Consider the following 21046-nt stretch of genomic DNA (forward strand, 5'->3'; position numbering starts at 1 on the left):
GAGACACAGGAAAGTGTGAGAAGAGCCTGTCGTGTAACGCCAGCAGCTAAAAGCAACTGCGTGAGAATCCACAGACCTGTGGATGTGTTGAAGGTGTGCTGGAAAATGCGGAACGGAAATTAGGGAGCAGCAGAAAAGTGGAATGTATTATTTAAATAGGTGCGCTGGAAAACACGGAGCGGAGTTGTTTTTTTAACTGGATCTGGATCGGCATTTTCCCTTGCTTTGCCGATACGCATTTTTTGGCAAATATCGGCAGCCGATCCGATCCAAATATCGGATCGGGACATCCCTAAGGTACAGTAAGGCTCCACTTTTCAAAATGCGCTAGCTCCATGCTTTTTTACATTAGATTTGCAATAGATATGCTACTGATTACCAGTAGCGATTTTACATGGCGTTTTTTCAACAACTCTAAATTAGGTAATGACAACTACAATGAACATGCATGTTACAATCAAACAGCTGGTGTGTAATAAGTACAATACTTACAGTAAAAACACTTTTTAGGGGTCAAGAATAGACTAGATTCAGCTTAATTGCTTAAAACTACTCTTTGACTAGGCAACACACTGTAGCCGATACACTACTGTACTGTCATCTAACGTTCTGAAATTTTGGACACCCCTGAATTACACGTTCTTGTTGACAAGCTTTCAGCGACTGTAATTTGACACCACAATAAATAAGCAAATGTTGGAATTTTGAAATGTTAAAACTGTGCTGAAAGGGGGCTGTGGGGGATCAAAGACTAATAGTAATCTGAACAAATCTAATTAGGCTGTGCAATTTGAGGGACTGATGTAATTCCACGTAGCCCAAGAGATGCAATTTTATCATTATAGGACACGCCAGAAAAAGATCCAAAAGGAGGGCAAAGTCAGGGTGCTGTGCCGTCAATACACTAGTGAAAAAAATGGTGTGCCATCACTTTTTTCTATTTTCACTGAGGCGAAGTGATTAAAAAACACTTATACATGCATGTACATGTGCTCTATGGATCTTCTAACGTGAGTGATTGCAAGTGCATCTCACTTTGCTGCTTATTCCATTGAAAGCTTTAACTAAGCTGGCTCAAATTTAAATCTGTGTTGTTCTCTTGGGCCTGTTTAGTGTGTGATTGTTTTTTTAACTGCCTTGTTTACCTCTCTGTGAAAATAGACTTGATCTTGTACTGTCTAGTCATAACAAGTTACAATATTGCAGACAACCCAGCAGAGGGGAGCAGCAAGCAAGAACGCGCACAGTAGCATGTGTTACAAAAAAGTGACTGCAGGTGTTCTAGTTAATAATGCTCATATACACATACGGTACAAGGAGATTCCTCTCTTTATATCCCATGTGTTGCATAACCATCTGTTTTGACGCCAAGTTGCGATATCATAGATGGCACATACTGCGATTCCGCTAAGTCAAAGGGCTGTTCCACTAATGCTTTTTGTCACTTGCTTAAATACCACCCAAAAAGTGTGCACTCCAACGTGAATACTTGTAATACCATGTCTGTTAGACAAGTACAGGCTTGATTTCCACATTCTTTGACATACTGTGGTAACTGTCTCCCCCTTGGGCAAGGTCCCACCCACCTTTCTACAACTTACAAGACCTGCATCCTGTAAGCACGCTGCTGCTTCGTCCCTCATTCACAGTCCCTGTGTTTTGTTCAGGTTCTTGTACAGAAGTCCCTTTTATCTTAGTTGTACCTTTGTAGTTGACATAGAAGTCCAACTGAGTGATTATGAAGTCTCCTGAGAAATCAACTGTACTTTCTTCTGGGGAATCCACTCAGAGTGTGTTTCTATTGTTTGCTCTCACTCAGCTCTTTTAAAGCAGCAGTGTTTTACAGTAGAGAAAATTGACATCTTAATGTATTCTTTCATTCTGCCCTTGCAGCCAGATATCACTTGTCTCCTGCTCCTATCACTTTCAGAAGATGGAAAATGTTCGAAAAATACTTTATTTACAAGAATACTTTACTTTATTCAAGTATTCAAAATAAAGGGAATCTGTGTTTAATTTAAGTGTTTGTAAAGTATTTTTAGTATTTAAGCCACAACTTTTGTTAAACGTCTTCCTGTTACTTGACTATAAGGAATCTCTCCGATTTGCAATGGATTCAATTCCACTTCCTGTAATTACAGATTAAATTCCAATTGAACATCCTGTGGGATGTGGTCTATTTTATTCAAATTCCAATTCGTCAAAATAATTTAATTCAATTTCAAATTTCAGAATTTGGGATCAGTGTTGGCAAATTGATGACTTTGTCAATATACTTAGCGATAGGGATGTTACGATGGTGGTTTTATGCTGCAGATTCTGATACAGTCATCCATGATTGATATCGATTGATACCAATACTGATACTCATAAAATGTATTAACTCTACACTTTTCAATGTTTTTATGGTGAGTGCTGTTGACAGTTTAACAATGTCATGTTGACAGTTCACCAATGTCAACACAATATTTGAATTAGTTATTTATTCTATTTTATTACATACAATTGTTTGAGCAAAACAAAGTCTATAGTACACAATAACTAAAGAAAAGTAAAAACTACTATCTAATACACATTTAAATCATTTGGTTTTTGCCCTAACAGTCCTCTTGTGTCCAGGGGATTAGTACCTGAGTTTGTAAACATTAACAAAATAGCAAAAATATTTTGAGAAGAAAAAAAAAAGACTATATACTCTACTATCGATTATATACTAATACTACCCATGGTATCGTATATATAAATGGTCTGTATTTATATAGCCCTTTACTATACCTGAAATTATACCCCAAAGGGCTTTAGATTATACATCGTGTTCACCCATTTTCACACACTGAAGGCAATAACCATGACCCATCAGGAGCAAGGTGGGTGAAGTGTCTTGCCGAAGGACACAATGGCCGTGACTAGGTGCAAGCTGGATTCAAACCAGGAACCCTCAAGTTGCGAGCACAACCACTCTACCATCTGAGCCACGCTGCCCCGATTAATGGATCGATTTGCCCTTCTCTTACGTGCTGACACACCAACAGTTGATGTTATTCTATCCTCTCTCTAGAGTCCTATTAATCTACTTTTAATTTTCTGTTAATAGCTGATTACTTTCTGCTGCGGTTCCATCTAGACTTCTTAAACTTTACCAAGCACTTTTTTGGGGGGGTTGTTTATAGTTAGCCTAGCTATTAAGATACCTGCTCCTGGCTTGCTCTCGGTGTATAACATGTCTAGCCTCGTCCTACTAAGGCACTAAGAAATTCTGTTTATTTGCTGTACTGGAGGTGATTATTATAAGCATTGAGGATCTGCGCCACACTGTGTATAGAGACACATAATGAGCTACTAGCCGCTTGCTAGCCGAGGGACTAAAAATAAATAGTGTCAGCCAGTGGGTAACGACATTTTTGATTGGCATTATTAAAAGCCATTAATCAGCAATGGCAATCACATACTATTTCACAACATTTTTACGGATACTGATCAGTGGCCAAACGACTGGCACATCTGTACTAAGCGAGTAATCACAGCCCTCTATTTGCTCTTTGTCAAAACAGCGACAAGCGACAAATCTACTGGAGGCTTTTAAAGGCTGAAATTAAACCACATATTGCTCTTCTCAAAGAGCACTGGGTGCTGCTGTGGGCACCCCCCCAATCTAAAAGCACTTTCAGGTTTCTCCGTCTTGTTACATAAAAAAAAACAAAAAAATTAGGCGACCAATACATATATTTTTTTCATGTTTTTTTACTCACTTTGTGCAAATGCGTTATGGCAAATTATACAAATTTGACAATTACATCCCAAATAGATTGCCGTCTAGTCGGAAACAACTATGTAGTTCCATGTTGTTCAGTGAACAGGTTTCTCCCACGTTTTCTTGCTTTGACACACTGCTTCCCTCCTTTCCACCAGAAGCAAGCATGTTCTCTTTGGATCTCATTAAGCGGACCCCCACCTGGCCCCTGACTATCGCCACCGTAAACACATAGACTCAAAAGGCCCAGGGCAGTTCATTTTCTAATGAGACTAAACCAGATGTTCCTTGCTCATCAGGATATAGATTAAAAAAAAGCAAAGAGTCCCTTTTAACTCTCTCCCCCCCCATCCAGAGCAAAGGCCACCAAATGAAGAAAGGTCGTGACCTTAAATCCTTGCACCCTTTATGGATTTGCGTAATGTTTTGCACGTGTATTCATACAAACCCCATTTCCATATGAGTTGGGAAATTGTGTTAGATGTAAATATAAACGGAATACAATGATTTGCAAATAATTTTCAACCCATATTCAGTTGAATATGCTAAAAAGACAACATATTTGATGTTCAAACTGATAAACTTTTTTTTTTTTGCAAATAATCATTAACTTTAGAATTTGAGGCCAGCAACACGTGACAAAGAAGTTGGGAAAGGTGGCAATAAATACTGATAAAGTTGAGGAATGCTCATCAAACACTAATTTGGAACATCCCACAGGTGTGCAGGCTAATTGAGAACAGGTGGGTGCCATGATTAGGTATAAAAACAGCTTCCCAAAAAATGCTCAGTCTTTCACAAGAAAGGATGGGGCGAGGTACACCCCTTTGTCCACAACTGCGTGAGCAAATAGTCAAACAGTTTAAGAACAACGTTTCTCAAAGTGCAATTGCAAGAAATTTAGGGATTTCAACATCTACGGTCCATAATATCATCAAAAGGTTCAGAGAATCTGGAGAAATCACTCCACGTAAGCGCAATGGCCGGAAACCAACATTGAATGACCATGACCTTCGATCCCTCAGACGGCACTGTATCAAAAAGCGACATCAATCTCTAAAGGATATCACCACATGAGCTCAGGAACACTTCAGAAAACACTGTCACTAAATACAGTTAATCGCTACATCTGTAAGTGCAAGTTAAAGCTCTACTATGCAAAGCAAAAGCCATTTATCAACAACATCCAGAAACGCCGCCGGCTTCTCTGGGCCAGAGATCATCTAAGATGGACTCATGCAAAGTGGAAGAGTGTTCTGGGATCTGACGAGTCCACATTTCAAATTGTTTTTGGAAATATTCGACATCGTGTCATCCGGACCAAAGGGGAAGCGAACCATCCAGACTGTTATCGACGCAAAGTTCAAAAGCCAGCATCTGTGATGGTATGGGAATGCATTAGTGCCCAAGGCATGGGTAACTTACACATCTGTGAAGCACCATTATTGCTGAAAGGTACATACAGGTTTTGGAACAACATATGCTGCCATCTAAGCGCCGTCTTTTTCATGGACGCCCCTGCTTATTTCAGCTAGACAATGCCAAGCCACATTCAGCACGTGTTACAACAACGTGGCTTCGTAAAAAAAGAGTGCGGGTACTTTCCTGTTCCCCCTGCAGTCCAGACCTGTCTCCCATCGAAAATGTGTGGCGCATTATGAAGCGTAAAATACGACAGCGTAGACCCCGGACTGTTGAACGACTGAAGCTCTACATAAAACAAGAATGGGAAAGAATTCCACTTTCAAAGTTTCAACAATAAGTTTCCTCAGTTTCCAATCGTTTATTGAGTGTTGTTAAAAGAAAAGGTGATGTAACACAGTGGTGAACATGCCCTTTCCCAACTACTTTGGCACGTGTTGCAGCCATGAAATTCTAAGTTAATTATTATTTGCAAAAATAAAATAAAGTTTGAGTTTGAACATCAAATATCTTGTCTTTGTAGTGCATTCAATTTAATATGGGTTGAAAAGGATTTGCAAAACATTGTATTCCGTTTATATTTACATCTAACACAATTTCCCAACTCATATGGAAACGGGGTTTGTATAATAGTGTGAATGCCACAAGGGTAATGTTAACATGCTAATTTTTTCCAGTTAATTTTTTATTTTTTTCGCCAATCCCGCAGTCATATACCTTAGTCATATAACTTGGTATGTGACACATGCTAACGTTAGCATGCTAAAGTTAGTATGTGAACTTTTTTTAGATAATTTTGCAACCGTATACCCCAGTCACACAACTTCCTACTTGACATATGTTAATTGTTAGCATGCTAACTTTTAGTCGTTTTTGCAGAAAAATACCTTTGACTCATTAAACTTGGTACCTCACTCATGCTAACTGTTAGCATGCCAAAGTTAGCATTTCAGTTTGACTCATGCGTGTCGCCGGCTTGCGCGTTTCAGCCGTGGCATTCACACGCAATTCCTACCGTAATTGCACAGATTCTAGTTCACATATCTTGTGCGCTGCATGATTAATGAATGATACTATTTCTATCTTTGGCCTTTTTAATAAAGAGGCTATCAAATGTGTTAATAAAGTTTGATCTGTAATTATTGTAGTACAATAGCACCCTTCTCTTAGCTCCGTCCTGAAAGACAGCCATCATTTTCCAACAGGGCAGATAGCGCTTGTTGTGTTGCTGCTTAACAAGTGCTCTCTCATCTCAAGTGTTTTATCATACTGGTGACCCATTGAACCAAAAAAAGGAAGAATAAACGTAGTCTAAGAGAATAATAATAGAGGAAGGAGGAAAGGAAGCACACAGTGAGGCACCGGATAAGAACACAATTTCGTGGTTGTGCCTTCTTAGTAGGCCACACACCCTTTTTCTTTCATGGATTTAATGTGAGTAATCTGCCTCCGGTTACTTGGCGCAAACTGCAAAGCACTCCTAATGGTTTAGTCCAGCTCTACTCCTCCCCCTTGGCCGGACACTATTCTTTCATAGCTCCTCCCTCAGAAGCACACCTTATGCAAATGAATGAGGAGGGCACAGCAGGCTTTGTTTACACAGCAATCCGACCACAGCCTGTTAGCCTTCGCTGCTGTGTTCTTCTTCAGTAAATGTGAAGGGAGAGTGTTTGTTGGGAGGAATATTGAGCTAGAAGATTGGAACCTTTTTCTAACCCCTACTAGTGTGGTGTAATAGTTCACACAAGGTAAAACAGAGAACATATTGTTCTTCACTTTTGTTTGATTTAAAAAAAAAAAAAAAAGGAAATATCTCCCTCCCTTGCGTTTTCATTGGACAAAGCAGAGGATTTGAACTTCTTCACGCTCATCTCGTGCCTTACTGATTCATCACATTGGTGGGATTTAAAAGAATTGGTGAACCGAGGCGTTCTGGATATACAAAAGGTTGATCTTCTTTAAAGCCCTTGAAAGGATTTGATGCAGTCTTAAGTGGGCAGGTTCCCTTTGCTGGGCTATGCTGGGGAACCCACGTTAATACTGTATCTGAGAGAAATATCTTGGAGAGAAATCCAACAGCAAAGGGCCATGGAATGGGACCACAGAGAGAGGGAGCCCTGCTTGTCTCCTGCAGCATTTGTCAATCAGGTGCAATATTCCAACATCCTGGAAGGAAGATTCAAACAACTGCAAGGTAAAATCTGTTACAACTTCCTACTTGCAGAAAAAAAACTTGATTTGTTCTGGCCGCCATAAACATACATTAGGTTTCAGCTGTGTCTCTAACGCAGGTAGCATGAAGCACCTGATTATCAGGCCACCTGTCCCTTTTAGAGCTTGTTACAATGCATGGCTCTGTCTCTGGCCTATATGTGCCCTGAACACACTGCTCACTCCTTACAACAACCTGAATTAATTTTCGGTTTGCTATTAACTTTATTGAGATCAGTGAAGTTTTTCCTACGGGTAGGTTTTTGTTTGAACATGTGTACCGATTAGCATTCTTGTATTGTTGCGTGGATGGTTCTTTTAAGCTGTACACACCTTAGTTTAGGGCCACAAGTTAGTATTCAAGTCGTGTGGTGGCATTATAACTATGTTGTTAGTCAGTGGTGTGCATAAATACCTTAGTGTTTGCAAGCTTCCAGACCCTCATTCACTCTTCAGTTGGTCTCTTAAAAGGAGAACCCCTTTTTAGGGGTGAATATAGTCATGCTGAAAGTTTGACATTGCTCTATAAAGTTGGAAATCCATTGATAGGATTTGTGCATGTATTCATTCAAGTGGAATATTGTGTCTACAAGTCTGTAAATGTTAAGAACATGGTGTACATGTGTGCGTACAGGACAGAACTGTAAATATATACTTAAACTCACATGCATCGAGACTTAGTGTAGTTCCTTGTATTTCCAGTTTGACTGCACTTGAGACTCATTCTTTGTGTCACTCCTTCATCCTCGCGTTAAGTCATGATGTGGGCAGAATTTGCACATGTATGTACATAGTTTAGTGTCTGAGCCTCAACATTTCACACAAATAGAATAATTCCTAACGTCGTTTTGCATGCGGAGGTTCCCAATGTTTCCAGCGGCTCAGTATTGCCCTGATTACGATTTCTTTTTTAGCTAAATAATGTGTTGCTTCAATGCAGATTAACCAATATTGTTGGTGTATAAATGCAACTAAATTTTGTGTTGTGCTTTGTATTGGAACAGGGGGTGAACAAATCTATTGGAAATTGTTATGAAACGGAAAGGGGCTAAAACTAAATAATCTCTGCTTCTTCATACTCCTTACATTTGTTGGAATGTAGAATTGTAAACATGTGATGTAAACATTGTAATTATATAGAATAGAAAATAATCCTGTCACTGTCAAGACTGTCACCAATATTCACTGTGAAAATCAGTTAGAGCAGCTCCCGTTACCTCAAGCAGCGCCTGAGAGAACAAACATTAGCAGTATAACAACTCTAAATAAAAACAATATAAAAATGTTAAGTATTTTCAAATTTGTTCATTGTAGTGCAAACAAAAACAAACACCAATAGCAAAACTACAACTGGTAACAAAAGTGTTAAAACTCAAATCAGGTCATGATGAAATGGCTATCATGCATATTCTTACCAAGTGGTGTAAGTCTATATATTGTAGATTTTTATTAGTTTGTGTAGCATCCTTTGGTAAATCTGTTACAAAAAGGAAATCACACCCATTTCTGCAGAAAACAACAATCATTTCTCAGGCCAAAGCCCATAAAGCATGAGCTAACTAGGTGGGAACATAAGTATCTAGGATAACGCAAGTAACTCATTAACCGCAGTTAAAGTAGATAACCGTCAGGAAGTGTGAGCCCCATAGTAAAATTTTAAGTCTGGGGGAAAATATTGTTTGTGTTCGCACTCACTGTTTATTTTAACCTGGAAATCATTAAAATAAGAAACTGATTTGCTATTTGGTTATTAATTTTTCACAGTATGCACATTTTTTTAGGTGTTTGTATAATCGATGCAGAAGTGCAAAATCACCACATGGAAGTTTTGTTTTTGGATCCAATTCGAATCCAATTTTGTACTAGCTCCCTTTATCCTCTCAGCTAACGTCTGTGGACTTTTGGACTCTCACAGCAGTGCCTAATTCTTACTCACCACAGTGATATTTACAACTTGATTATGTATTGGGAGAGACTATCAACCGCTGAAAATGTACTTATACAGCACGTTTCAGTCTTTTTCATTCTGTACTCCTGATTTGTTCTAGTGTCAAGTACAATATTATGAGCTGTTTTTAAGCTTCTCATCCTATACATTTTGTGTAGATACATGGAAGGTCAAGTTTCATACCTACGGTGTTGAAACTTCATATATTGGAAGCTCTTACTCAAGAGTCCTGCAGACTGTATCTCTAGTGTCAGGTTACCTCTGTGAGGGTTCAACGCACACAAGCACACAAATCAAATAAAAAAAAAACTATTTTTGTTTGTACAGTTATACTAACATTGACAGTTTGTTCTTGGAAGTGTGTCACAAGAAAGTGTCCATTTTGGAGATTGTGGGACAATTGCAATGTTGGCTTTCCACCCCCCGTTTTCTGTCCAGATGTTATGGCTAAGAGGTGCCTGTTTCTGTCTCCGTTCCTATGGGATTGGCCTTGGCAAGTCCCTTCCTCCCCTAACTTCCCCATTATCAACTGCAGCTGCAGATGGCACAGAGGGGTGCATTAATACCTTCACTGCCCCCCCCCAAATAAAAAAAAACAAAACTTGTTGGTTTTTGCTGCACGTGTGGCCTGCAACGGTTAAAAGTGCGGGGGGCAAAACACACATACCTCATGTTGCAAGGAGACAGTTTTACCACAACTTTACTTTCAAAGTCAAAAGCTGAGTGTATGCACTTCCGCTTTCACAGGTTGGGCAGCATGAAGACATGTGCATCTTCAAGTACAATTCTGCACAAGCCGCCATTCTCTTTGTTGTATGTTTTCAGTCATTTGACATTACAACAGACACCATTAGCAGGTTTGTGCAAAAAAGAAGGGAAAGGAAGAACAAGGATCTTGATATTTTTATGGTTTGAGTCACTATGGCATCTGTCCACTCCCTGAATCATAATGGAATACTAAATCCTCCATGAACTAGGAAGTTGGCTTGTAACTATTTAAAAGTTAGATACTGTATTTATAGTTTGTTACTTTTTTGTTGCTTTGACAGAGGTCTACCCTCTACTGAGTGACATTGTAGTTATTATATATTGTTATAAAATTTCAGAAAAAAAATCTTACTGTTGCTACACACTTTTGAACAGTAGGCACATGTGTAAATATGCAACACACTTGTCATGACGGGGATTATTTCGCAATTTACTGCGACGATTGTTTTCCCGTGATGCAAACGGACAGTACCGGACAAGACTTGCAGGTAAATACATGATTTAATTTTTGACTAAAAAGATACAAACAAAAGGCGCTCACAGCGGAGGCACAATTTGGCTAAGGAACAAAAAACAACCCGAAGGCGAGCGTGCCTAACGCACGTGAAAGCAAAGGCAAAAAAACTTAGGACATGAAAAACTCACTAACTGTGACATGAAACATGAAACTAAAAAAAACTCACTAGACTGTGGCTTGGATAAACAAAAACTTACTGTGGCAAGGCATGGAACGAGCATGGAAAGAATCAATACAGAGCATGAAATGAGCAATGTCGCCAGGCCGACTACCTGGCAACTACAAGCTTAAATAATAATGTACGGTAATGATTAACAACAGGTGCGTGAGTCCAAACAAATGAGGCAGGTGAAACTAATGAGAAATAACAAAACATAATCCAGACCACAGAACATGACAACACTAGCTCGTGGTTTTTACAGTGTGGCCCAGTGAGCCTCCTCACATACAATACAGCTAAAGCCTCCCTTTCTTTCCGATAGTTTTCTGTCTCTGACTCTGTTTAATCTCTCATTGTAGAAATTAAAAGAAAAATAATTTTGCCTTTAAATATAACATAATATTTTGAAAATGAAATATTTTTCTTTATTTTTGTCAAGCTTCTGTGCTTTTGAAGTCGTCTGGTGACTTCCAGAGGAAGCATTCTTCATATACTTTGAAAACCGCTGGATTAATTTATTTGAATTAGGGTAATAACATTAGTCCTTTAGTTTTTTGTTTTAAACGCCATCTGACCCACTATAGAAATTCCTGATTACCGTCCACTGACATAAACATTTTTAAGTTTTCTGTTGAGGCAAAGGTCCTGAACAACAAATATTCCCATTCCCAGCCCAAGCTCAAGCTCACCCCTCCCTCTAGTGCAGTGGTCCCCAACCACCGGTCCGTGGATCAATTGGTACCGGGCCGCACAAGAAATAAAAAAATACATTAAAAAAATACATTTAAAAAAATAAAATACATTTTTTATTAAATCAACATAAAAAACACAAAATACACTTACAATTAGTGCACCAAACCAAAAAACCTCCCTCCCCCATTTTCACTCATTCACATTCATTCGCACAAAAGGGTTGTTTCTTTCTGTTATTAATATTTGTGGTTCCTACATTATATATCAATATAGATCAATACAGTCTGCAGGGATACAGTCTGTAAGCACACATGATTGTATTTTTTTATGACAAAAAATAAATAAATAAATAAAACATAAAGGGAGAAAAGTGAAGAAATAATTCGTACAGTGGCTCTAAAGCAAGAATAGCATTGGCTGAGAGGTCCCCATCGCACCCCCTTTGCATGGCACCATTGCACACCTTGCTTAAATAATCGCCCACCCAACATGCAATTGGGATCTGTGTGGCCATTATGAGGTGACGGCGTATTAACTTCCTTGCACTGCAAACCTAGTTGACTTGCTTATGATAATTGTTGTCTTTTCTGACTTATAAATTAGGTGTAAAAAAAATAGGTGTACCAGAGAGGATGCTACGCCCGGATAGTCGAACCTCGGATTCAGGATGAGCAGTGTGAACCAACTCTATGCTCTCGGCAGGATCCTTGAGTGTACAAGGGAGTTTGCCCAACTAGTCTACATATGTTTTGTGGACTTTGAGCATGTCCCTTGGGAAGTCCTGTAGAGAGTGCTCAGAGAGTATGGGGTATCGAACAGCATGATTGTGGCGGTCTGCTCCCTGTATGATCAGTGTCAGAGCTTGATCCACATTGCCGGCAGTAAGTTGGACCCGTTTTCAGTGAGGGGTGGACTCCACCCGGGCTGCCCTTTGTCACCAATTCTGTTTACAATTTTTATGGACAGAATTTCTAGGCGCAGTCAGGGCGTTAAGGGGATCCGGTTTGGTGGCTGCAGGATTAGGTCTCTGCTTTTTGTGGATGATGTGGTCCTGCTGGCTTCATCTGACCAGGATCTTCAGCTCTCACTGGATCGGTTCACAGCCAAGTGTGAAGTGACCCGGATGAAAATCAACACTTCTAAGTCCGAGTCCATGGTACTCACCCGGAAAACGGTGGAGTGCCATCTCCGGGTTGGGGAGGAGATCCTGCCCCAAGTGGAGGAGCTCAAGTACCTTGGGGTCTTCTTGTTCACGAGTGAGGGAAGAGTGGATTGTGAGATCGACAGGCGGATCGGTGCGGCGTCTGCCGTAATGCGGACCCTGTATAGGTCTGTCGTGGTGAAGAAGAAGCTAGAAGGCACAGTTCTCAATTTACCGGTCGATCTACAACCCTATCCTATGGTCATGAGCTTTGGGTTATGACCGAAAGGACAAGTTCACGGGTACAAGCTGCCGAAATGAGTTTCCTCCGTCGGGTGGCGGTACTCTCCCTAAGAGATAGGGTGAGAAGCTCTGTCATTCAGGAGGAGCCTGGAGTAAAGCCGCTGCTCCTCCACATTGAGAGGAGCCAGATGAGGTGGTCCGGGCATCTGGTCAAAATGCCCCCCGAACGCCTCCATGGGGAGGCGTTTAGGGCGTGTCCGACCGGTTGGAAACCACGGGAAAGACCCAGGACACAGTGGAGAGATTGAGTCCCAGCTGATCTGGGAACGCCTCGGGATTCCCCGAGAAGAGATGGACGAAGTACGTAGCTGGGGAGAGGTTAAGTCTGGGCTTCTCTGCTTAGGCTGCTGCCCCTGCGACCCGACTTTGGATAAGTGGAAGAAGATGAATGGATGGATGGATGGACTTATAAATTAAGGTAAAATGTGAGATACTTACAGTATGTCAAATAATGCCAAAATATCAAATCATAAGGTTCATGCATTTGGGCGTGAGCTTGCACGTAGTTTTGAATGCCTCTGACCGCTGTGTTTGCAGTCTTTTTTAACAGTGGATACAGTGTGATGTCAGTCTGGTGGAAGTACTTATTTAGACATTTAGTATAAGCTAGTATAAGCTAAGAGCACTATTTTGACATTAGTACTTGGTTTGACGGACCACAAGAGAAGGTGAGATAAGGTATTTATAATCCTCTAATTGTGGGATGCGCACATCACCAAAATGCAGTGAGATAATTTTTAAAAAAGCAGCTTCTTTTTACCAAGCTGTATCAATCCGAGAGTGGGTAGGTGTACCTAATGGTGTGAATATACTGTATATTCTCTTTATGAAGTTTATTTTCGAGTGTGTCTGGAAAAAAAATAGCGGTGATGTTCGTCTTCAAGATATACTGTATATTTAACAGTAGTGTACATTTTTGAAATATAAATTCTGATACTTTAGGAGAGGGTGGAGCGTGGAGGGTTTCAATTCAGCTTGCAGACATACGCAAAAAGTACCGTTAGGTTAAAAATGTGACTGTGGCAAAAGATTTACGCAAGATTTTCACCAAATTATATCCAGTACCTATTATCTTGGCCACAATGAAGTGTGTTAAATTTAGATTAAAATAATCATAGGGCTCCTTTAAGGCTTAAAAAGCAGGTGTTGAGAAAATACTTCCCTGCTGTGAGATGTTCCATGATGTTGTTGGTTTTACCCATTCTTGTGGTAATAAAAATGGATTGTTTTCATTGAAACCAAATTACATAGAGTACCAATAAATATCAAAATCGGTACCAATAAAATATCTCACTCAGCTGTTGGACAGTAAAACAACTTCTTGAAGTGTCATTGCATCATAAAATGTAGGGCTGTTTGTATGCTTTGTGCATACAATAGCGCGTATCTGGTTTTCATCAAATAACTGAAACTTGAGCTGAAATGTAAAACAAAAATTAGACTCCCACTCTCTGTCTTTTGGCACCGTACCATAATCTTATGAGGGAATGTCCAATAGAAGGTCATTGAACAGTGTAAAACAGACATTTGTTTACCCATTCTTTCTGAGAACATGGCGACCAGAAACAATCATTATTCAAGCTGAGGGTGAAACAGCAATTTAAAAGGGCATTATGTCACGGTACTACAAGAACCAGGAATGATGCTGGAGAAAAATAATGACTAGTTCTGTTAGTATCTTTTGTGATATCTTATCAGAGTTGTCCAGCATGCTTAACGGTATCAGGTAGATAGATAAAAAGAGTACAAACTCTGCAGTGTGCATTTTCTCCACTTTCACGCCATGTGAAATGCCCACTATGGTGAGCTATTTACAGATGGAGTCACTTCTTGCCCTCAGTGACGACACTGGAACCCAAAGTTCAGTATCATGCCTTACAGCAGAGTCATGCGGTGATGCATAGAGTCAACCCCCTGTCAGTAGCGAGAATTTAAACAACTCCGCTTCACCCATCCCCCACACATACACACTCAGACACTTATGCTCTTCTTAATCTTTTGCTGGACAACCAGACACTAGTTTATCATTGTGTAAAGAGTAATAGATGCTCTTTGCTGCTTGTTCTTGGCTACAACACAAAGACTTGGGAGAATTTCAGCATCGTTATGACTGATAACCAAATCACTATCAATCTTTCAATGTAATATTTCTTATTTTGTGGAACATAGATGTAGATCCTTTGTTCCGAGGTATGTTCACAAGTTAATTTTCAGAGATATGCACTTCCTTAGTGTAAACCAGTAAAGTACAATCAGGTCTGGCAGAGCCTAAGATAAGGAATAATAATTACATAAAATATAAATATTTACCCATAGAACTGTTAATAATGTATTTTTGTATGCTCCCCATTATTTTTGACATTTCCTTCAGTAAAATTCGCTGAATTTGCACATTTCCTGATCAAACACAAACCTTTGATGAGGCTGTGTAGGCTGGAAACTAGGTTTGTTGGTGTGTGCCTGTTTCAGTTTGTCATCATGTCTCCACTATAATGTTTGCAAAAACATTTATAATACACCGTGACCGTCTAGTGCCTGTGTAGGGTCTTAAATGTAGTGTGACGACATTATACTTGCTAATGGACGATAAACTGCAGAGAAATGTCATACAGCAAGGCGCACAGCACTCACTGTGAATGGGGTCGTACGTGGGCTTGCAGATGCATGTCCCTGCCATCTTTCTATAAAGAGGCAATACGACTTTTAAAATAAAAACACCAATGCTTTTCAGATTAATAATTAAAATAAATGAAAATAACCTTTTTTTTCTCAAGTGAACTACCTGTGTTATCTTCTTCTTCTTGATATTGTACGGCAAACTGTCTGTTTAACTGTGCATATGACAAAAAACAATCTTGAATCTTGAATCTTGAATATCATCTTGTTGAACAACCTGTATTAACATTGATTAGAGTCCAAAATGACTCCAACCAGCCATTAACCTCACTGCATGTCTCTGGTGTAAACACTAAACATGATCCACGCCATTGCAAAACGCAGCCAGACATGATTAAGTCTGACAACATTTTCACTTAGATTACATGGTGATTATTATCATGAAGTCTTTGTTTGGGATTTAAATAAACACCTTAAACCACGACCTGTACAGAGCAGAAAAGGTGCTGGATGTGGAACAAAATACTACATACTTGATCCCAGATCTCTCACTGTCGAATGAAATGCCTGTAGTCTTACTTTTACCAATGGTGTCGATCCCTCCATGCACAAGTAACACAACCTATAAGCGCCATAATGTTGGCGGTATGCACTAGGTTTGTTCTCTTCTATCTAAGCAGGAACTGATGACATGTTTGTGTTTGCTTGTTACAACCAGCAAACCCATCATAATTGTGTCTGGGTTTGTTTGGCCACCATTCTGTTCAGTTGCCTTGTCATTAGGATCACTGTGTTGTGAATGGTAAGGACATGTCATCTGCGAGACTCCTGTCTACTGCCCCATTGTCTGCACATCAACGTTAAGGGTTCTATCATAACATGACCTATCTTATGGAGGAATTTAACATTTTCCACTGTATTGCCGCAAATTCTGTCCATAGTGCAAATAAGAAATGCATAAGCTATGTCTATTAAGTAAATCAGGAAAAAAGCATGCTAATTGTTGGCGGATAGTAGAAGAAAAGTCTGCCTCACTCAAACAACCTCTGTACCATTCACCCTTTGTACTACAGTCATGAATCTATCACCAGCTATGATTTATAGGGGTAATGTTTATTAAAGCTTTGAAATGCTTATATTCACATAGTTGGGCCTGCTCAACCTTGAAGTGTGAAATTACAAGACCCAGTAATTTTCATGTTTTCAGCCCACGTGAAAAAATTTCTTTTAGCAAGTGAAGCTAAGGATGGGTGACATGACCTAAAATCTATATTGTGATATATATTACACCCTCCTGCGATAACGATATATTGTGATTTTTCATTTGGGATGTAAAGGATAATAGAACCATTTCAAAATGGGTTACTAAGGCTCCTAATTTGACTGCTAATGTATGCTGTAACATATTGCGCCATTTCCAGTCAATCTGCTTGCTAATTTACTGTTAATAGTCGGTTACTTTCTGTTGTAACATGGTTCTATCTACACTTCTGTTTAAATGTACTAAGCACTTTTTTTTCTGGTGTTTGAGTACTTTACATTAGTTTTGAGCATAATTTATAATTCCGATACCAAGTAGTATCGACAGTATTGACTATACCAATACTGTTACTTCAATTTAAAAAAATCATTGGATGATTCAATTATTGATCACAATTATAATACAACTAAAACCCAGTATGGTGGTGTAACAATATCAATTGAAAATTTAAATTATTTCCCTATTATTGACTCTAATTTAAACCCTTTGATTTCTGGCTTCAAAGTCTTCCTGTGTCCAGGGACCTAGTTCCTGAGTTTATAAACAACAGAAACCGACAAAAAATTTTGTGATCATAAAAAAGATTTATATAATCACTGTTGTATCGATCATATACGGATATTACACTTGGTATCATCATTGCTGTCGATATTTGTATCGATCCATCCACCTCTGTTTACTTTTAAGAGCTCTACCTTAGCGGTTAACATGGCTTATTGCAGACCTGGGCATTCTGCGGCCCGCGGGCCACAGCCGGCCCTTTGTGCATCCCTGTCCGGCCCACGTGAGGCCAATCATAAATTACAAAATAAATTTAAAAAAGTATCTATGTCGAATGTGCAATACAACGGTGCTGCTTTTGTTTTGAAAATCGTTATTTGTATTACTTCCGTGTGGACGTATGCGCGTGTGTGATTGTGAGTGAATGTGAACAGCGGCAATCACAAATTACAAAATAAAGTTTAAAGAACATCTATGTCGTGCGCGCAATACAACTGTGCTGCTTGTATTTTGAAAAGTGTTATTTATGAGCGTATGTCCGTGTGTAACCTGTGAGTGAAGGTGCACAGCGAAAAGTGATGAGACGCTAAAAAGAGAAAAGTTGATGACGAATGCCGTGTTTTCAACAAGACATGTACTGCCAAGTATTTATTTACATAAATTAAAGGTAAAGCCGTGTGCTTAATTTGTGGTACACAGGTTGCTGTGTTGAAAGAATATAATTTGAATCGCCACTACACGACGAAGCACGAGGAAAAATACCGGAATCTGTCTGATGAAGCGCGCGCAAGGGAGGCTGATGCGTTGATGGTAAAACTGCAAACCCAACAAGGACTTTTTGCCAAATTTCACACCCCCAGAGATGCAGCTGTCAGGACAAGTTTCGTCATTTCTCACAAAATCCCCAGAAAAAGTAAGGCGTTTTCTGACGGAGAGTTTATTAAGGAGTGCTCTGTTGCGCTGATATGTACGGAGACTTTGACTGTTTTTCGCTGGCTTTGGATGAGAGCTGCGATATACGTGACACCGCCCAGCTGCTCATCTTCTTACGTGGGATAACTGCAGACTTTCAAATCACGAAGGAGCTGGCAGCTATGCAGTCAATTAAAGAGACAACCACAGGTAATGACTTGTTCACATAGGTAAATGCGTGTTTGGACATTTTAGGACTGAAATGGGACAAGCTGGCAGGTGTGACAATCCAATCCACTTTATTTATATAGCACATTTAAACAACAAAATGTTTCCAAAGTGCTGCACAACAATATTAAAAACAATATTCAAATATTATCCTTAGCGCCACCAATGACTGAATAAAAACAAAAAATAATTACATATAAAACCAATATAAAAAACTATATAAAATAAATATGATTAAAAATGATTTTTAATAACAGATGGTTGTCCAAATCTGTCGGGGAAAAATGTTGGATAATGCAGGATAAAGTGACAGAAATTAACCCTGTGCAGAAATGGACATTTTTGCATTGTATTTATACATCAGGAAGTGTTGTGTAAGACAGTGTTAAAAATAAAACCATCAAAAGCAATCGGCTTTTGTATAAAGTTAAGTTAGGTTAAATGAAATTATTATTATTATTATTATTATTAATTATTATTATTATTATTATTTATCTTACGGTATATCAAAAATAATATTGAGCAAAATTTTATTGAAATATTGTCTGTATGGCCCTCCAGCAGTGCTCGGGTTGCTTATGCGGCCCCCGGTAAAAATTAATTGTCCACCCCTGGCTTATTGTATCCTTTTGCGGAGTGTAGTGTATTCATCCATCCATCTTCTTCCGCCTATCCGAGGTCGGGTCGCGGGGGAGGCAGCCTAAGCAAAGAAGCCCAGACTTCTCTCTCCCTAGCCACTTTGCCTAGTTCTTCCCGGGGAATCCCCAGGTATTCCCAGGCCAGCCAGGACATAGTCTCCCCAACGTGTCCTGGGTCTTTCCCGTAGACTCCTTTGGGGGGGCATTCTGACTAGCTGCCCGAACCACCTCATCTGGCTTTTCTCAATGTGGAGGAGTAGCGACTTTACTTTGAGCTCCTCCCGAATGACAGAGCTTCTCATCCTATCTCTCAGGGAGAGCCCTGCAACCTGAAGGAAGAAACTCATTTTGGCTGCTTGTACTTGTGATCTTTTCCTTTCGGTCATAACCCAATGCTCATGACCATAGGTGAGGATGGGAATGTAGATCGACCGGTAAATTGAGAGATTTGCCTCCAGCTCAGCTCTTTCTTTACCACAACGGATCGATACGTGTAGTGTAGCATGTTTAGCTATTTCTCGTCCTCTGGCGCTACTTGTAATAAACAAACCGTAAAAAAATGTTTGCGTTTTTTTTGCTGCCAGGAATGCTAGGATTGCTGACTTAGAGGCAGCTTTGCACATTAGCTGCTAACTCGTTAGCAAGGATGCTACATTGTGTTGATGACACGGTCGCTCACTTGTCACTGCCAAATTTGCGCGACCCAGCTGGGATGTGTCATCAATATGCATTACCAACATTTAACGATAGTATTAAAAGCTTTATCGTAAACCAGATATTCAATTTTGTCTTTATCGCGCAACCCTTGCTAAGAGTATCCGCATTTTGTGACAGTCTGGTTAATTGACATTAGATTGCCCTCACACTGACTTTTTCCACCAATGACTTGGAAGTTCCCTGGGCAAAGCTCTTCCATTTGCTTTTCTTGTAAGGTACAGCACAGAACCACACATCAAATCTAAAACCTGAGCAGAGCTGCAGTATTGTTGAATGCACAGATTACACTACACATTATGCTTGATCACCTGTTACAGAGGATATCTATGCAAAGTGGATTGTTTGTTTTATACACTTTCTCTGGTAGCCACATTTTTAGTCAACATAGCACAAAGTATATTTGCATTGGGGGATGCCATGTCAAATAACCCCATTCCAGTTGGTTGTCATACTACAATAAAACTGACCCCAGCATTACGTGGCTTTGCTTTTCCCATGCAGAAAAACACTGTCAGTGCAGTGCCACTCCAGCATGTGATTCATCAATAGCATTTTTGCCAATCCATAATCAGGGGTGTGTCATGTAACCTTCTGGACGTCATTTAAAAAATTAAATTCAATGACAACTTCCATTGCCAACTCAACTGCAGTGGGAAATTTCATCTCTATTCAACTTGTGTAAAATGGCAACGCATTATAATGGCATAATGATCATTCTTTGAACAAGCTGTGCAAACGAAAAAGCCACAATTTTTTTTAACCTTCCCCATTCAGTACTCTGCTGTCTTCTTGGTGCTGTATACCAAATATTGCAACGGCAGAAAATTCATTGTTGCTTCCTCTGTTTAGTGCTGAGCTATCCTTAATTATGTGGGGGTGATGATCCTTAAAATGGAAAATGCCCTAATGACTTAGTGGAGAGATTTTATAATACAATTTGTACAAATATTATTTTCACTTTTAAGCCTGAAAGTAGTCAAAGAGGGAAGGATGTTTAGCCTGCAGTAGTTGAAGTGTAACACTGTGTGGTAATACTCCACCATACAGTGAAATTTCAGAATCTGTTCTTTTTTTTGTGTAAATGGTTGGTTGGTTGCATAACTGCTTATTTCCTAATGATGTTCACTGAACTTTACCCTTTTGGATCTCATCTATTAATACACTAGGAATGTGGCAGATTTTTATTTAAGCTTATCTGTTTACTTTAAACACAGTATATTTTCATGCATCATATGAAGTTTTATTCTGTTTTGTTTTTT

The 21046-nt window shown here is 39.5% G+C and overlaps 1 protein-coding gene across 5 annotated transcripts in view; it reads left to right on the forward strand.

Annotated features, from left to right (window-relative positions):
- The window catches only part of sptbn2 (spectrin, beta, non-erythrocytic 2), a 79167-nt gene that overhangs the window by 19939 nt on the left and 38182 nt on the right, over positions 1-21046 (forward strand). The window contains exon 1 of one of the 5 annotated variants that reach the window (XM_061962321.2): positions 6776-7367. The exons of 3 other annotated variants lie outside the window; for them this stretch is intronic. In XM_061962321.2, coding sequence (XP_061818305.1) covers positions 7262-7367 — 106 coding nt within the window. In that variant the 5' untranslated portion in view covers positions 6776-7261. Of the gene's footprint in view, positions 1-6775; positions 7368-21046 lie in introns of those variants that run through there. One more of the 5 variants, XM_061962324.2, reaches the window with a different exon arrangement.

The sequence above is a fragment of the Nerophis lumbriciformis genome, linkage group LG09, assembly GCF_033978685.3.
Source record: "Nerophis lumbriciformis linkage group LG09, RoL_Nlum_v2.1, whole genome shotgun sequence".
NCBI classification, from domain to species: Eukaryota; Metazoa; Chordata; class Actinopteri; order Syngnathiformes; family Syngnathidae; genus Nerophis; species Nerophis lumbriciformis.